This window comes from Pimephales promelas, chromosome 19, assembly GCF_988280905.1.
Source record: "Pimephales promelas chromosome 19, fPimPro1.hap1.1, whole genome shotgun sequence".
NCBI classification, from domain to species: domain Eukaryota; kingdom Metazoa; phylum Chordata; class Actinopteri; order Cypriniformes; family Leuciscidae; genus Pimephales; species Pimephales promelas.
In genome coordinates, this window is record NC_142787.1 from 5142988 (window position 1) to 5160545 (window position 17558).

At 37.8% G+C, this 17558-nt stretch overlaps 1 protein-coding gene across 2 annotated transcripts in view; it reads right to left on the bottom strand.

Moving 5' to 3' along the window:
* lars1b (leucyl-tRNA synthetase 1b) overlaps positions 1–17288 on the bottom strand; it is a 44297-nt gene extending 27009 nt beyond the window's left edge. The window contains exons 1-15 of one of the 2 annotated variants that reach the window (XM_089123957.1): positions 17172–17288; positions 13435–13556; positions 13258–13345; positions 13102–13182; positions 12891–13028; positions 12635–12796; positions 12432–12544; positions 10735–10798; positions 10586–10653; positions 10279–10504; positions 6478–6565; positions 5245–5321; positions 5061–5114; positions 3786–3926; positions 1608–1685 (exon numbers count right to left, since the gene is read on the bottom strand). In XM_089123957.1, the coding sequence (XP_088980083.1) occupies positions 1608–1685; positions 3786–3926; positions 5061–5114; positions 5245–5321; positions 6478–6565; positions 10279–10504; positions 10586–10653; positions 10735–10798; positions 12432–12544; positions 12635–12796; positions 12891–13028; positions 13102–13182; positions 13258–13345; positions 13435–13556; positions 17172–17177 (1506 nt within the window). In that variant the 5' untranslated portion in view covers positions 17178–17288. Of the gene's footprint in view, positions 1–1607; positions 1686–3785; positions 3927–5060; positions 5115–5244; positions 5322–6477; positions 6566–10278; positions 10505–10585; positions 10654–10734; positions 10799–12431; positions 12545–12634; positions 12797–12890; positions 13029–13101; positions 13183–13257; positions 13346–13434; positions 13569–17171 lie in introns of those variants that run through there. The other variant, XM_089123956.1, reaches the window with a different exon arrangement.
* Positions 17289–17558: the final 270 nt, after the last annotated feature.

Genomic DNA, 17558 nt, shown 5'->3' on the forward strand with positions numbered 1-17558 from the left:
GTCCCACTTTATATTAAGTGGCTTTAAGTACTATGTACTTGCATTGAAAAATAAGTATAATGTACTTACTGTGCACATGTTGTATTGTAAAACACTTTTGCTGCTATTGAGGGTAAGGTTAGGGACAGGTGTGGTGGTATGGGTAGGTTAAAGTGTAAGGGGTGGGTCAGCTATATGTAATTAGTTACAGCTGTACTTACATGCTGGTATTTTTAACGTTTCAGGACAAAAAGTGGCCTTTGTCAAGGTATAATTTAAATTTACACTTTCTTTACCTTAAGTTTTTCCCTTTAATATGCACCTCATAACAGTCCCTCCAGAAAAACGCGATTATGCGATCGCTGAATTCAATGCAAAATCAGCCAAAGTCTGCATATTTATGCGGGGGCCGCATTTTTTCAAATACGCCGCACTTTCGCCGCATAAATTGCCGATTTCCTTGCAAAATATGCGGGGTTTGCATAATTTCATAATCCTCGCATTTTCGTTGCAAAAAAAAAGTCACGTGTATTTTAGTAGAAAGTTAAAAAATGTTCTGTTTGCTTCACACAAGAGCAGCCATTTCCCCCTGTTTCCATGGGAACGTTATGAAGTGACGCAATTACGCGACGGCAGACAGACTCACGGAGGCGATTGACGTCTCACAAATCGAACTCGTATAACTGTCTGTCACACGTTCTACCGTCACATCGTTACTTAATAAACAACATAAGCTAAAAGAAGTAGCATCAAACAGAAATTACCCGCACACATGGGGTGTTCGAGGCGCACATATAATATAACACTGCAGAGAGTTCAACAGGGAGCGCGCAGCTCTTAAAGGGGCCACACCTTATTTACACTCGTTATAGTCTGAAATAAAACAAGATGAGAAATTAAATATTCCCAGCACTTTCTATGATGTAGTATGCTTGCTTATCAAAGGAAGTAATAAGAAATGACTCTTACATTAGCCTAGTGAGAACAGGATGTTGGGGGAATCACTGAAAAAGAGAAATCTTTTTCATCAAACCACAATTTTTGCAAGTTCCCTCAATTTTTGCAAATTCCTGCAATTTCATCGCATAAAATTGCATAAATATCCCGCATATTCCATCGCATTTTTAAAGAAAACGGGCCGAGTAGGCTAATCAATCAATTTTTGGCCGCAACAATCACAAAAAAGCTGGAAGGACTGAATACTATTATGGTAAATGTTATATATAAATCGCAAATTTTTTCACAAATTTTTGGAAATTACCACCACAAAATCAGTCATTTTGATCGCAAAAATCACAAAAAAAAATCGTGAAATCCTGGAGGGACTGTCATAAGGTGTGCATTCGCTTTGCCGTTTTAAAAAAATATGAATGAATATCACATATGAGTCATCAGGCTTTTGATGAAAGTTTATTTGTATCTACATCTACAGACAAGTTTTAGGTAGATCTAATAGTGGTTTGCTCTTTGTCCTTTGTTGTTTGATTAACATTAAAAGCAGGAATATTAGGAGCAAATCCGGACACCTGGCAGTCCCTATTGTCCAGCCTTTTTAGACAGTGTCTGTAAACGGTGTCATTTCAAAAACTATTATCTCATATGTCAGGCTTTACATATAGTCCACCAACCTTCTCCACCATCATCTTCTGAATGGGCTTCTTCACATCCTGGACCTTCTGTCCCTTAAAACCCTCCACTAACATGATCTAGCAAAACAAAGTTTAGGAAAGTAGTTCAGATGTGCACAAGCAGACATCTAAAGAAAACATGCAACCTTCGGATGGGCATTAAAAACAAGCGTATATCATATGGTCTGTCTGAATAAAGGTGTGGAATAAAACAGTTTAATACACAGGTACTTCTAAATTAAAGGTGCAGAAAGCGCACTTCACAGCCAATCAGCAGGAAGGGGTGTATACACTGATGAGGGGGGTGGTGCCAGAGTTGCATAGCTTGTTTGTGAATTTGGGGGTGGCGTTATCAAGATAACTGCTTACTGCACCTTTAATGCGCTGCTTTCATTGAAGCACACACACAAAGATCATGATTTACACACTAAGAAACATTAAGAAGTACAGAACCTTACGCTGCCCCGTGACTTATTTAACTTCGCATCCACCAAACAGCTAAATTATATTACTCAGCAAAGGTGTAACGTCACTGTTTTTGAAGTAATTCAAATTGCACAGAATCAGGTAATTCACACACATTACTGTATCTCGATAGGTTAATTCAGTCAAATAAATGTAACCTTAAAGGAGTAGTTCACTTTTGCTGATAATTTATGGTCTGATATGGTCCAAGATGTCCCTGTCATTCTTTCTGATGAACATTCCAGGATTTTTCTCCATATAATGGACTTCAATGAGAAACAAAAGGTTCAATGTCCAAAAGACAGTTTCAGTGCAAACTATTCAAAGGGCTTTAAACAATTTCAGACGATGAATAAGGGTCTTATCAAGCGAAACGATCGCTCATTTAAAAAACAAAAACAAAACAAAGTTTAAAGTTTTAGAAGCTCAAATGCTCGCCTTGCTCTGTTCTGTGATGCGCGTTCGTGACTTTCCTATTCGAACTCGTTCATCAAAATGGACAAATCGAGTTTTTTTCGTGTCATTTGCTTCATTCAACGAATGAAAAGAACGCATTGACTCAGGAAAAGATTTATTCATTTTGACGGAGAGTCACGAACGCGCATCACAGAACAGAGCAAGGCGAGCATTTGAGCCTATAAAACTTAAACTTTGTTATTTTTTTATTAAATGACCGATCGTTTTGCTTGATAAGACCCTTATTCATCGTCTGGAATCATTTAAAGTCCTTTGAACAGTTTGCACTGAAAGTGTCTTTTGGACCTTGAACCGTTTGGTTCCCATTGAAGTCCATTATATGGAGAAAATCCTGGAATGTTTTCATGAAAAACCTTAATTTCTTTTCGACTGAAGAAAGAAAGACATGGACATCTTGGACGACATGGGGGTGAGTAAATTATCAGCAAAAGTTATTTTTTAAAGTAAACTACTCCTTTAAAGCACTACTTTATCCCTGTGTGATTTAAAGCGGACAGAAAGCTGGATCTAATGAGTCGTGAATGACGAAACCATTTTGATTTCCAGTTAAATCTAGGGTAACACTTTATCTTTTGAACATCCTGTTGACTAGAAGTAACTTTTCAACTACATGTCAGCTAACTCTCATTATAGTATTAGTAGACTGTCTGCCAACTCTTTATAGTGATGCTCCTCCAACAGACACTATAGACCATTTCACAACATGTAAACAACACTGGTCCAGAAACACTTCCTGTTTCAGTTTGTAACTGTTTCTGTTTTCTATCTTAAAGATGTTTGTTTAACTTTTTGATTCATTTTTAAATGTTCTGTTGGTTGTATTTTATCCCAGCTTTTATGTAGTGTTAAAAAACTGAAACAGGAAGTGCTTCTGGACCAGTGTTGTTTACATCTTGTGAAATGGTCTATACTGACTACATTGCAACTACATGTCAACTTATTCTATCCCTAACCCTACCAGTCTACTAATACTCTAGTGAGAGTTAGGTGGAACATTACTTATAGTCAACTGAATGTGTTAAAGGGACCATCCAAATAAAGTGAAACCAAACTGAGCGCTGTAAACATCAATAACAGCTTTAACTTTTCGAAGCTGACAAATGACCATGGTATAAACGGGATAATCCACGGCTAGCTGTGCATTAAATTGGTTTATTATTTCATAAGTTGTCCCCTACTTGCGTTCGACCAGTAAAATGGGGAATTTGAGTGATGCTGGTGTTCGAATGGTCTCACCCCCTCGTAAAAGCCCTTGAGGTAGACTTTCTCTTTGGCCTCGGCCAGTTTCTCTCTGTCATTCTGGCTTTGGATCTTCAGTTCATCACAAACCAAAGGAGCCGACAGGTTCCCATAGCCTGGAATCTCGATGATGGGTACCTGGTGGAACATAAGCCACTTTAGACGCACAGAATTTAGGAACGTTCGGAAAAATCCCTTAATCCGTGATTAGCAATGTGAGGAACACGTTCAGTCATGCTAGCAATGTGCAAAATAATGTTAAAACATGTTAACAACTTGATAAAACATGCTATCAATGTGTTAACATATGCAAGCAACTTTCTAAAATGTTTTATTGACATCTTTAACTATAATCTTCAAACTTTAAGCTTTTCAAAGTTATTTTTTAAACTTTTAGATTGGTTTTGTCAAGCCAAGAAAAAAAAGCAATTAAAAAGATTTGGGTAACACTTTACTTGAAGGGGTGTGCATAAGACTGACATGACACCTTCATAACCATGATATGACATATGTCTTGAATATGATGTAAGGTTTATGCATGTTTATGACAACTGTCATTAAGTGTCATTTGCTCAGTTATGACATTTTGAATGCAAATATGACATTGTTTAAGATGTCTTTATGACAATGTCTTTATGTCTTTGTCATGACAACTTGACATAAATGAAGCTAAACGGTCATGTGATTGGATTTGGCATTGGCTGTCATGAGGTCATTATAACTGTGTCATGAATATTTTTCGTGAGCTCAACTACAGTGGTACTAATTGAATTTGTCATTAAAGAGTTATAATGGCTTCATGACAGGCAATGTCAAAACCAACCACCTGACACTTTAATGTAATATTGACCCATAAAGACTCTGACAGGTTATGATGTATTGGTTTATGTCAAGGTGTCATAACAAAGACATCTCAAACAATGTCATATTTGCATTAAAAATGTCATAACTGAGCGAATGACACTTAATGACAACAAACATGCATAAAACGTCCTTCATATTCATAACGTGTCCTGTCATGATTATGAAGGTGTCATGTTAGTCTTCAAGTAAAGTGGTACCCTCACACACTGCCACCATGAAATGAATATTGAGAATTCTTATTTCTTAGGGGATATTGCAGTAAATGTATTACACATGATACATCACAACAATCCAATGATCCAACCAATTCCTGACAGACAAAATCCTTGTTTCGCTTCAAAATAGAGAAGGAAAGTCTTGACTTTTCCGTTTCAGGCCGACTTATAAAATAAAATAAATAAAACTTACCGGCTCAAACGGTAGGACCATAAAATCTTGAATTCCATACTTCTCTCGCAAAGCCTAAAACAACAAAAATATCATCATCCACCACATTCCTCTTATCTGAAATAGTTATCTCTATGGGAATTTCCCTCAGAAACGGAACTGAATCAAGAAAAGAAAATGAAATTCCATAAAACAAAAACAACACCTGCTTCTTTTTAATGTCCCTCAGAGCGGCGATGTCATCCGGCGCATCTGACGGCACACTGGTGACAACTCCAGTTCCTGTGACCACAAATGAATTTCGAGATAACTTACTAAACGTTCAAACGATCGATATTAACAATTCTAACGTATCAATTTGGAGCCCAGGGTACAAGAAAAAGAATAACTGCCGAATCACATATAATCAGGCGAGTTTGTGATCGGGGTAATGTGGTCCGCACAGCCTGAGGGAACATCCATCTCTCCTAGCTTCGCTGTTCTCCTCAATGACTGACGTCGCTTTCACTTGGGCTTTTAAAGGGATAGGTCTCTTAGAAATACATTTTTGTTATGTTTTAGCTTACCATCCAAGATGTAGGTGTCTTTGTTTCCACAGTATTTTCAATTTTGATATTTTTAGGTCAAACTGTTCTTGTCTGTCAGATATATAATGGAGGTCTATGGTCACCACCTCAAAGAGCATGCACAGAGAAGTCCAAATTAAACATGATTTAATGACTCGTAAATGTAAGTACACGTTGATGGCCTAAGACACGAAACGAGTGGTTTGTGTGAGAAAACGAACAGTATTTATATCGTTTTTACCTTTTGTAATCACAGCCACGTCCAAGTGATCTGAGGGCGCGGGCGCTTCGGTGTGCGCAAGCTCAGGGAGTGATCTTACGCGCGGTTGCGGAAAAAAATTCAGTGTTGTCTGTTGATTTTATCGAAATCGTCTTCCATTGCGATTTCATGTATATCTGAATATGTTTAGATCTTCACAGTGAAGTGTAACACTTCCGAAATCTCTCGCCCTCAGATCACTTGGACGTGGCTGTGGTTACAAGAGGTAAAAACGATACAAATACTGTTCGTTTTCTCACACAAACCGCTCGTTTCGTGTCTTAAGCCATCAATGTGTACTTACATTACGAGTCATTAAATCATGTTTAATTTGGACTTCTCTGTGCATGCTCTTTGAGGTGGTGACCATAGACCTCCATTATAACTAACAGACAAGAACGGTTCAACCTAAAAATATCAAAATTGAAAATACTGTGGAAACAAAGACACCTACATCTTGGATGCCCTTGAGGTAAGCTAAAACATCAAAAAATCCTTTCAAAGTGAACTATCCCTTTAAAAACATGAGGTATTGCCCTGCGTTCAGAGAAGCGTCTTGTCTGTGCAGGGGTAATGTGATGCGACGATATTATGGGGTGGTGGTGTCGGGTACCTTTGTCTTCTTTAATGGTGAGCATTGGCAGGGCATAAATGGTCTTGTATGAGGTGAGGGGGGCATTCAATGCACAGCCCAGGATGTCCTGAGAGAGAGAGAGAGAGAGAGAGAGAGAGAGATACATGCACAAGCTGAATTTATTTTTTTTATTTAGCTTTTATGCAGTTTCTTCTTTTAAAAAGAAATAAAGAAACCAAGTTAACATTACTGTTATTTTATAATAGAATAATATAAATATAAAATAATAAAAATGTAGCATGTCAAAAATCACACAGAGAACAGTGTTCATTTTACATTTTTCATGTGCTACCATTACTATCCTTATATATTAATAATATTAAAGAGACCATATGATGCTATTTTAACCCTTATGCTGCATTAGGGACATTTTTGGTCTTTTGCAGTTTAATTTCTTTGACCATTTTGCCTGTTTTAATGCAAATGGTATGAAATTTGGCAAAATTGTGACTTTTTGGATACATGTAAAAAATGTGATCCCATTTTGCAAAATATGTATAACACACACTGTGTAGATCAAATAGTAACACTCAGCACCATAAAGACCAAAAATGGCCCATTGAAACCCATTAAAACGTTGTTTAAATCTGAGGCTGTCAGTAATACATGAAACATGATTTTTGCTCAAACATCCTTTCATTTTGAAGCAAAAGCATTATATTTGCATTATATAGTGTATTCCACCAGATGACATCACTACATATTTATTCCCTATGGGTGGAAATGCACCTTATTTTAGGCAATAGGCAATGTTTAATAGGTGGCCATTTTTGGTCTCTAACGCGCTAAGTGGGATTTTTTGCAAAGTGGGACTGTGATAATCCAAATCTAAAGTTTTCTCTTTGCATTTAGTTTATTGAAAATAATTGAATTTTTGTGTTTTTTCCTCTTATACAAATCGATGGTTTCGCAAACAAAACTGGTAATTAAAGGGTTAAAATCCTGAAATTGAATACATTTTTGGTAGTTATGATGAGGACTGATGCTGGTTAAAAGATTTAAAGGGTTAGTTCACCCAAAAATGAAAATTAAGTCATTAATTACTCACCCCCATGCTGTACCAACCCCGTAAGACCTTCGTTCGTCTTCGGAACACAAATGAAGATATTTTTGATTAAATTTGAGAGCTGTATAACTACCACATTGGCTCCTAAGGGACTGCCTCTTGACGGCCCAAAAAGTCAATGAAGAAAATGTTTAAATATCCCAAGTGACTACCGTGGCTCAACTATATGTTTATCAAGCGACGCGAATACTTTTTGTGCGAAAAAACAAACAAAAATAACGAGTTTATTCGACTATTTCTTTTCTTCCTTGTAGGCCAGAATGAGACTTCCTTAGATTTCCACGACGCATGCGCGAGATTTGCGATCTGCTCACACCAGCTTCACTACTTCAGATCGCAATTCTCGCGCATGCGTCGTGGAAATCTACAAGGAAGTCTCGTTCTGGCCTACAAGGAAGAAAAGAAATAGTCGAATAAACTCGTTATTTTTGTTTGTTTTTTCGCACAAAAAGTATTCGCGTCGCTTGATAAACATATAGTTGAGCCACGGTAGTCACTTGGGATATTTAAACATTTTCTTCATTGACTTTCTGGGCCGTCAAGAGGCAGTCCCTTAGGAGCCAATGTGGTAGTTATACAGCTCTCAAATTTAATCAAAAATATCTTCATTTGTGTTCCGAAGACGAACGAAGGTCTTACGGGGTTGGTACAGCATGGGGGTGAGTAATTAATGACTTAATTTTCATTTTTGGGTGAACTAACCCTTTAACTTGGTAAAAGTGGAAAATAATAATAATATATAATATTTTAGGCAATGTTTTATATGTGGCCATTTTTGGTCCTTAATGCACTCAACGGTGTTAAAAATCTAATGCAGCACAAGGGTTAAAGGTCGTTAAATTAACTTGCTTTAATGTATAACTAACACATTAACATCTATCTGAAACGCTCAGAGTTTCTTCAAAGCCCCTGCTTCTGAAAAGCCCAGAGTGTTCTGATTGGCCAGCTGACACAATGCATTGTGATTGGCCAACACAAGTGTGTTAGAAAACGTAACGCCTCTTACCATAATCACAAGCCTCAGCTTCATTTGCTTCTAAAGCAATTGTAAACACAAACAGTTAATATTGTTTCCGGTATTATTGTATCAGTTCAAGCAGCGCGACTTCAGGCCCCGACATGCTTCAAGCGAAATGATGCGACATCATTTGGTAATAAAAAGGTGTTTAGCGTCATTTTGAACAAAATCAGGCCAAAATGAACTCCGTTTGGATTTTCGAAACAGCTTGCCAGCTTGAGAGAGCTTTTCATTTTAATATATACAACATAATAATACACACTACTATTGGTTCGTGGCGATTATGTAATAGGTAGATGTGCGCTGAGGCTCCGCCTTCTTTCACATGGAAATCTTTTCTAGTTCATTTCCACTGTTGGAGGCCGTAGAGGTGGAGTGAAAACATGAGCACAACGCGGTTTATAGTAGAAAATCAAGTTGTACTTCTGATGAAACGAGACACAGACACTGTAATATGATCAAGCTTTTCTTTGACTGACCAAATTAGAAAGTTGAGACTGTTTCATAATAAATATTACCTGCTCGGTCAGAATTCTCTATTTTTCACTGCTATTTTTCACTCATTTACTAGGCCTATTCCCTACATTAGTCCACTAATACTGTTCACTTGAAGGAGTGAATGAGAAGGAGTAAGTAAAAACGAGTGAGCGCATTCGGACAGCCGTTGCTGACAGAGACGCGATCTGACACGCGTCCCATTTTCTCCCAAATCTCTACGTTCGTTTAAGACTGCTCTTATGGACATTTTGGCATAATTTGTGTGTTATGGTTTGTTCAAGCCCCAAAGAGAACTCGATACCGACGCGCGTCTTTTCTGTGAGTCGTGTGTGTGTTAAAGGGTTAGTTCACCCAAAAATGAAAATTAAGTCATTAATTACTCACCCCCATGCTGTACCAACCCCGTAAGAAAAAACAAACAAAAATAACGAGTTTATTCGACTATTTCTTTTCTTCCTTGTAGGCCAGAACGAGACTTCCTTAGATTTCCACGACGCATGCGCGAGAATTGCGATCTGCTTACACCAGCTTACACCACTTCAGATCGCAATTCTCGCGCATGCGTCGTGGAAATCTAAGGAAGTCTCGTTCTGGCCTACAAGGAAGAAAAGAAATAGTCGAATAAACTCGTTATTTTTGTTTGTTTTTTCGCACAAAAAGTATTCGCGTCGCTTGATAAACATATAGTTGAGCCACGGTAGTCACTTGGGATATTTAAACATTTTCTTCATTGACTTTCTGGGCCGTCAAGAGGCAGTCCTTTAGGAGCCAATGTGGTAGTTATACAGCTCTCAAATTTAATCAAAAATATCTTCATTTGTGTTCCGAAGATGAACGAAGGTCTTACGGGGTTGGTACAGCATGGGGGTGAGTAATTAATGACTTAATTTTCATTTTTGGGTGAACTAACCCTTTAATGCTAAATCCTGAAGTATCCCTTTAAGGGAAGTAGGTAACGTCTGGACTTCAATCCATATGTTTCAGGCAGGTCTGGAGCAGAGTTCATTAGATGCTTACTTTTGTGGGGAGACAATGACTTTTGTGACTTTGCAGATCTTGTATATGCACAAACACACATCATATGCGCCCTATAATATTAGTAATAAAAATAGTACAACAAATACTCTCATGCTTTTTCATTTAAATTACATGTTACTCTTATAATTTGGATTTCATATTCCATTTTAGGGACACAAACCTGGCCCATGATGTTCATGAGCACCGGAACCACTCCGTTCTCTTTGGTGAAGCCCTGGTAGGACATGTTCCTGGCTGACCGCTGTGTGCTGATGAACAGGTCACCGTTGGCCGTCTCAAATATGATGTACTTCATATCTGGCCGAATCCAGCAATTCGTTTGACCAAACATGGTTTCAGGCCTCAGAGTCGCAGCAACCAGAAAAATGTTCTTGTCTTTAAGAACCCTGAAAACATACCATGATTTTGGTACCATGACACATAAATATGTCAATCATTGTCAATCGTCGTAATATTAGGGATTTTACCTCAATTTTGCTGGGTACGGTTCCACAATCTTCATCTTAATAAGAGTGTACTCTTGAGGACCGACTCCCTGCAATACAGATCATTACTAAATGACACGCATTAAAAAAAAAGAAAAAAAAAAGAGGAAATTCGTAATTAATTCGCCCACCTCTCCTGTCTGTCTGTCATGGTCCATGCAGGGCTGCCCATCTTTCGGAGAGTAAATGGTATATCTATAAGACCAAAAAAAAAAAAGGTTTCATAAACTTGTAAATAGACTATGACGCTCTTCACCTTACACATTTGAGGATATAATAGTGAGTAATTATTACCTGGTCTCCCCTGTTTATTGTCGCAGCTCTTTACAATACAGCGAACACCCATGATTGCAAACTATGCTTTTACTATCAAGTAATTGCTGACTCTGACTCTATTACTCCAACTCTGAATTAACTGCGTCTCAGGTGCTGCGTTAATCAATCCGCCAAAGTAGCAGTGCTTCGCCTTCTGAGAATATAGTTCCCAATATTTATACGGCTAAAAGATGGCTGTGTCGCATATGACCTTGTTATTTGTACACTCTGTGACTAGACAAATCACAACATGTAAATAGGAAAATGTTTGCATTATTTTGTCACTTATAGGGATTAGTATGCTAGCTGTATCCATTTACATCCAGTCTTTGTGCTAAGCTAGGCTAGCGGCAGGTGCATCAGACAGAGCTAAAGGATTAGTTCACTTTTAAAAAAAACTTTTGCTGATAATTTACTCACCCCCATGTCATCCAAGATGTCCATGTCATTGTTTCTTCAGTCGAAAAGAAATTAAGGTTTTTGATGAAAACATTCCAGGATTTTTCTCCATATAATGGACTTCACTGGGAACCAAACGGTTCAAGGTCCAAAAAGACAGTTTCAGTGCAAACTGTTCAAAGGGCTTTAAACGATTCCAGACGATGAATAAGGGTCTTATCAAGCGAAACAATCGTTCATTTAAAAAAAATAATAAAGTTTAAGTTTTATAAGCTCAAATGCTCGCCTTGCTCTTTTCTGTGACGCACGTTCGTGCCTCTCCTGTTCAAACTCGTTCATCAAAATGAACGAATCTTTTTTCGTGTCATGTGGTTTATTCAACGAACGAAAAGAAGGAGTTGACTCGGAAAAAGATTCGTTCATTTCGATGAACGAGTTTGAACAGGAGAATCAAAAACGTGCATCACAGAACAGTGCAAGGCGAGCATTTGAGCTTATAAAACGTTAACTTTGTTATTTATTTATTAAATGAGCGATCGTTTCGCTTGATAAGACCCTTATTCATAGTCTGGTGTCGTTTAAAGCCCTTTGAACAGTTTGTAGTTTGTACTGAAAGTGTCTTTTGGACCTTGAACCGTTTGGTTCCCATTGAAGTCTATTATATGCAGAAAAATCCTGGAATGTTTTCATCAAAAACCTTAATTTCTTTTCGACTGAAGAAAGAATGACATGGACATCTTGGATGACATGGGGGTGAGTAAATTATCAGCAAAAGTTTTTTTTAAAAGTGAACTACTCCTTTAGCTCTGTCTGACGCACCCACCGCTAGCCTAGCTTAGCACAAAGACTGGTTGTAAATGGATACAGCTAGCATACTAATCCCAATAAGTGACAAAATAATGTAAACATTTTCCTATTTCCTACTCTTTTAAAGCACACAAAGAGATGAAAAAGGACTTATCTAACTCTGGGGAATATGGTGAATAAGCTAAAGTCCCTAAAAGTCGGCGTGTTCAGAAAAAAAAAAGGTCTTACGGGCTTGGGACGACATGAGAGTCATTAATGACATCATTTTCATTTTTGGGTGAACTAACCCTTTAATATTTGACCATACCTTTTCCCAAACTTGATCTTTTTTCTCTCTTTCAGAGTGATGAACTGCCACCTCACAAAAGAGTCGTAGAAGGGGTTTACATCGGTCGTGATGAAGGAGCGACGCCAATCAACCTACAGCGTTAAAATGGTGCATTTAGCATTTAAAAAGCAAAGTACAAAGCATCGGGTAGAACGACAATGTCTCAGGCGAGCTTTCGCTACCTTGAGCCCCATTTTCTTCAGGTCTTCTACAGCACGAGGAGGGAAATAATCCAGCCAATGTTCAGCTTCAGCAAACTTTACAATGTCGTCGTCCCGCAGGCCCAGAGACTTCATGATGTCCCACTGGAACTTGGCGCTTCCAGACTTTGCAACAGCTTTGCTCTGCCAATGGCACGACATTCAAAAAAATTAACCATTAATTATACTACAATATTGATCATTCGTGATACAACAACACTATACACAGGACATTTACCTTCTTCCCCTTTGACTTGTCCTTGATGATGACCTCATCAGTGGTCATCTTCTGCTCTTCTACCTCTTCATCTTCCTCAGGGAATTGGGGCGGGTATCCATACAGCTCCATTTCCCTCTTCAACTTGTCTGCACACGCCTGGTAGACATAGATGTTATGTTGATTACAAAAGTGTACAGATCTGAGGAGCAGAAGAGTTTAAGCGACTCACTTTGATGGGCATCCCAGTGCAGTGAAGTCCAAACGGGAAAAGACACAGCTTTCCTTTCAGCCGCTGGTAACCCACTGCAAACTAAACGAGAGATTATAATCCAGTCATACATTATATGACATGATGATATATTCTTTGATTGGCTTTCAAACTCACCTCACACTTTGACAGGCAGAACGTATGTCCGAGGTGAAGCCTCCCATTCATGTAAGGGTAGGGAAATGTGACCATGAACTTGCTCTTACTGGGTAGACGACGCATAATAATACATTAGTCGTGAATATAATCTGGAAAACCTTAGGAAATATTGCAATATATATAAAACAGACTCACTCTGTACTTTCTCCAATGGTGGTTGGAGCGTCCGTCTCAAAAATCCTTTCCTTCTCCCATTTCTGCTGAATCTCCTCCTCAATCTTTCTCAAAAAGTCCAGTTTTGCTGTTCCTTTGCGTTCCTGGAATGACATATTTAACTTAAAAATTGAACTTCTACATGTGAACTATATGGAAAAAATATCCCTACACACACACATATACATACATATATATATATATAGACACACATACACACACGCACAGAACTAGTAAAAAAACACACACACACAGACACACAATATGTAATTAACAATATTAGTAATATTATAATATTATAAACCGGTTGTGTGCGTATATATGTATATGCGTATATACAGTAGTTAACATTTGTTGATCCACTTCAAATGTTGACTACTGTATATGTACCTCCATATACACACAACCGGTACAATTTTTGGAAACATTACTGATTTTAATGTTTTTGAAAGAAGTCTCTTCAGGGCTCAACACTAAGGATTTTTTTCTACTGGCCAAAATTTTGACTGGCCCCACAACAAAAAATGTAGGAAAAGAATAGAAAAGGGGCCTACGAAATAACCCTAGTATTGATTTCGTTATTTTTTGATACATGTAACCATAATAAATAAGGTTGACACCAAAAGCAACTAGATCAACTTATTTAAACAGTAAGTATTCATAATTAAATATTGTTATTTGAAATAATTTTAAAACAAATGAAAATTTAACCTGCACTGTTAATGAATGTCATTGCGATTCAAGTCAAGTCAAGTCACATTTATTTATATAGCGCTTTTCACAATACAGATTATATCAAAGCAGCTTCACAGTGATAACATGAAAGTAGCACAACACAGATCAACAACATTGCTAAACACTAAATAAATAACCCCAACTGAGCAAGCTCAAAGCAAGCCAAAAGCAAGGCGACAGTGGCAAGGAACCAAAACTCCATCAGATTGGATGGAGAAAAAACCTTGGGAAAACCCAGGCTCAGTCGGGGGCCAGTTCTCCTCTGGCTTACATTCATATTGTTTAAATATAAATATTAAATATAAATATTGTTTATGAATCAAACGGCGCCATAACATATCGCAGGCGTTGAGTCGTCTCATCACAGGCGTTGAGTCGTCTCATCACAGGCGTTGGGGCATCCGAAATCCCCGTGAGAGGCAACCGATTCATCCAAATGGCCGATTCATTCAAGAAGGAATAAGTTGCTGTGTCCGAAATCACACTACTCAATATTTATACAGTGAACTATATAGTGAGCTCGCCATTTTGTAGTGCTGTCCGAATGTATAGTGATGATTATTATACCCTATATAGTCCACTCATGTATCCCAGAATGCATTTTGAAAAGTAGTGTACAACCGATGGTCACTAACCTTAGCCCTACATACCACTATGGAAACTATGGAGTGCCGCAGGGATCTGTGTTAGGCCCTTTATTATTCTCGAGATATATGCTGCCACTAGGTAATAAGGAAACATGGAATTAGTTTCCATTGTTAATTCTGATGACACTCAAATATATATTTCATCACGGCCAGATGAATACGCTAAATTATCCAATATAAAAGGTATAAAAGATTGGATGACGCGTATATTTCTTTTATTAAATCCAGACAAGACCGAGGTAATACTTATCGGTTCTAAAAACTGTCCACAAAACCTTTCGGAGGACGACTTTAACATATTAGGATGCCCTGTTACTTTATCAGCTGCAGTAAAAGACCTGGCTGTTACATTAGACTGCAACCTGTCAAAAACAGCCTTTTTCCACCTTAGAAACATCGCTAAGCATGACATCGTAACATGCTATCTGTCTCTGATGCAGAAAAGTTAGTTCATGCATTCATGACCTCGAGACTAGATTACTGTAACACTTTATTAGCCATTTGTCCTGCATCCTCAATAAGAAAGCTACAGTTAGTCCAAAATGCAGGAGACCAGGAGAACTGGCCCCCGACTGAGCCTGGGTTCTCCCAAGGTTTTTTTTTTTCTCCATTTGGTCATCTGATGGAGTTTTAGGACACCGTCGGGTCACTTGATGGAGTTTTTCGGTTCCTTGCCACTGTTGCCTTTGGCTTGCTCAGTTGGGGATATTCAAATTAAATGACCCATCATTAATTGATATTGTGAAGCAGCTTTGATACAATCTGTATTGTGAAAAGCGCTATATAAATATATTTGACTTGACTTGACTGTGTTAATCATGTGTGGGAGTAGCGCATTATAACAAAAACGGCCAGAAATTACTTTTAGTTTTTAAATTTTGGAGAAATAAGCTCAATATAATGTAATGTATTTATTTAAAAAAAAAAATCTATTTAGGCCAGAGCCGGCTAGGCACCAGCTGACAGATGATGTAATCAACGGCGCAGACAGACGATTGAATAGTGTCCGAAAGTGGTGTTTCTATTATGCTGGTGAGCTCACTATATAGTGCTCCACTCTCTACCCCCAACATAGGGGGTAGGGAGTAGTGCTTTTAGTGGAGATTTTGGGCACAGCAAATGAGTCATTGAATCATTGATTCAGCTGATTCATTCAAAAAGTTGATTCAATTAGTAAAAATACCGTCATCTGTTGCTCAGAGGCGAAAAAGTGTTTTGGAACTATTTTCGTTGGCGGAATAGAGCGAAACAGGCGATTTGAAGTCTAAAATGTAAGTCACCTAATATTATTACTTGTTGTTTATTAACTTTATTAAACTGTATGTTGTATAAACTCAATATCACATTTGTAATCATGCTGATATTTGGAGAAACGGCGCTTTTCGATTAATACTGGTTTACTGTATTAAATTATATAAATATATAAGACATACAGGGGCATTTTGGCACCCTATCTTGAATCTGGGGGCATTTTAAATGCATTTAATAGACTATCTAAAGCACACGCAGTAAAGGCGTAACATTACAAATGAGTACGCGCGCTAGTCTAATCTCCTAACTAGACTACATCACGCACGGTAACGTTACTAGAGTATGCGTGCACTCGTTTTTGTTTTTTTTTGTAAAGTGAGGGACATACTGGATGATGTCGCACACTTCTACAACACTGGCCCGATCGGGCAAGTGACAACTGTCCCCATCGTTCACAGTGGCCCCGCCCTGTCTTACTGACCACAAACTTTGGAATATGTATATGTGTATATTTTTATATGTATATTTTAAATAAATGCTTTTGTTTATTTTTTTACTTTTTATAAGTATCACAGGTTATAAAAAAATAAGCAGCACTGTTTCCAACATTGTTAATAAATCATCATTATGAAAGTTTCATCATCTTGTGATCTGTTAAATATTATAGCTTATGCTCATTAATTTACCTTCCAGTCCAGATACCAAAATGGTAAATTTGCTAAGCTATAAACTGGTACTTGAGCATCACTACTGTTCTGAGCTACACACATCAGCAACTCTGATTGACAGCTGTCAAATATTACTCTGCCAACAACTTTGGCAACTTGCAAGAGTGTTAATGTTGTTGTAGAGATCGCTTTCAGAGTGGATCGAATATTTGCAACTACTTTTTGTTCAGGAGGATTCAAAGAAAATACATGAACAACGTTAGACATATGCATGAAGCTAAGGTTAGTTGCTAAAGATCACCATGCTGCTCAATGGACCGGTTTAATATTGTTTAAGGTCGTGAAACAGGCAGTGCTCCGAACCGAAAGAAGTAAAGAGTGAGAAACATTAAACCGGCTTAAAATAAATCACATTTACCGTCATTTTGAATAACTTCAGCTGGATTTGTTGAAGAATAAAACCCACGCTGCACTCGGCTGATGACACCGGTCAGAAACGTCACCGCCGGAAGCCGGTTTGCATTGTGGGTAATGTGGTTTTAAACAATTTTACTATTTCACACACACAGAAAGAAATTATAATAATACAGTTTTTAAAATTGCTTACGGACAACTTCTAAAACTATGGCTCCATTTCTCAAAATCTTCTCAAAACACGCTCAACAAGATGCAAAATGTCAGTCATCTCTTGCAAAAGCAAACACTTCATTCAGAACTATTTTAAATCTTCTAAAATTTGTATTTTTGCATAGTAACTCGACACACAAACCGTCAATTGAGACACATATATGCCAAGCTACACAGA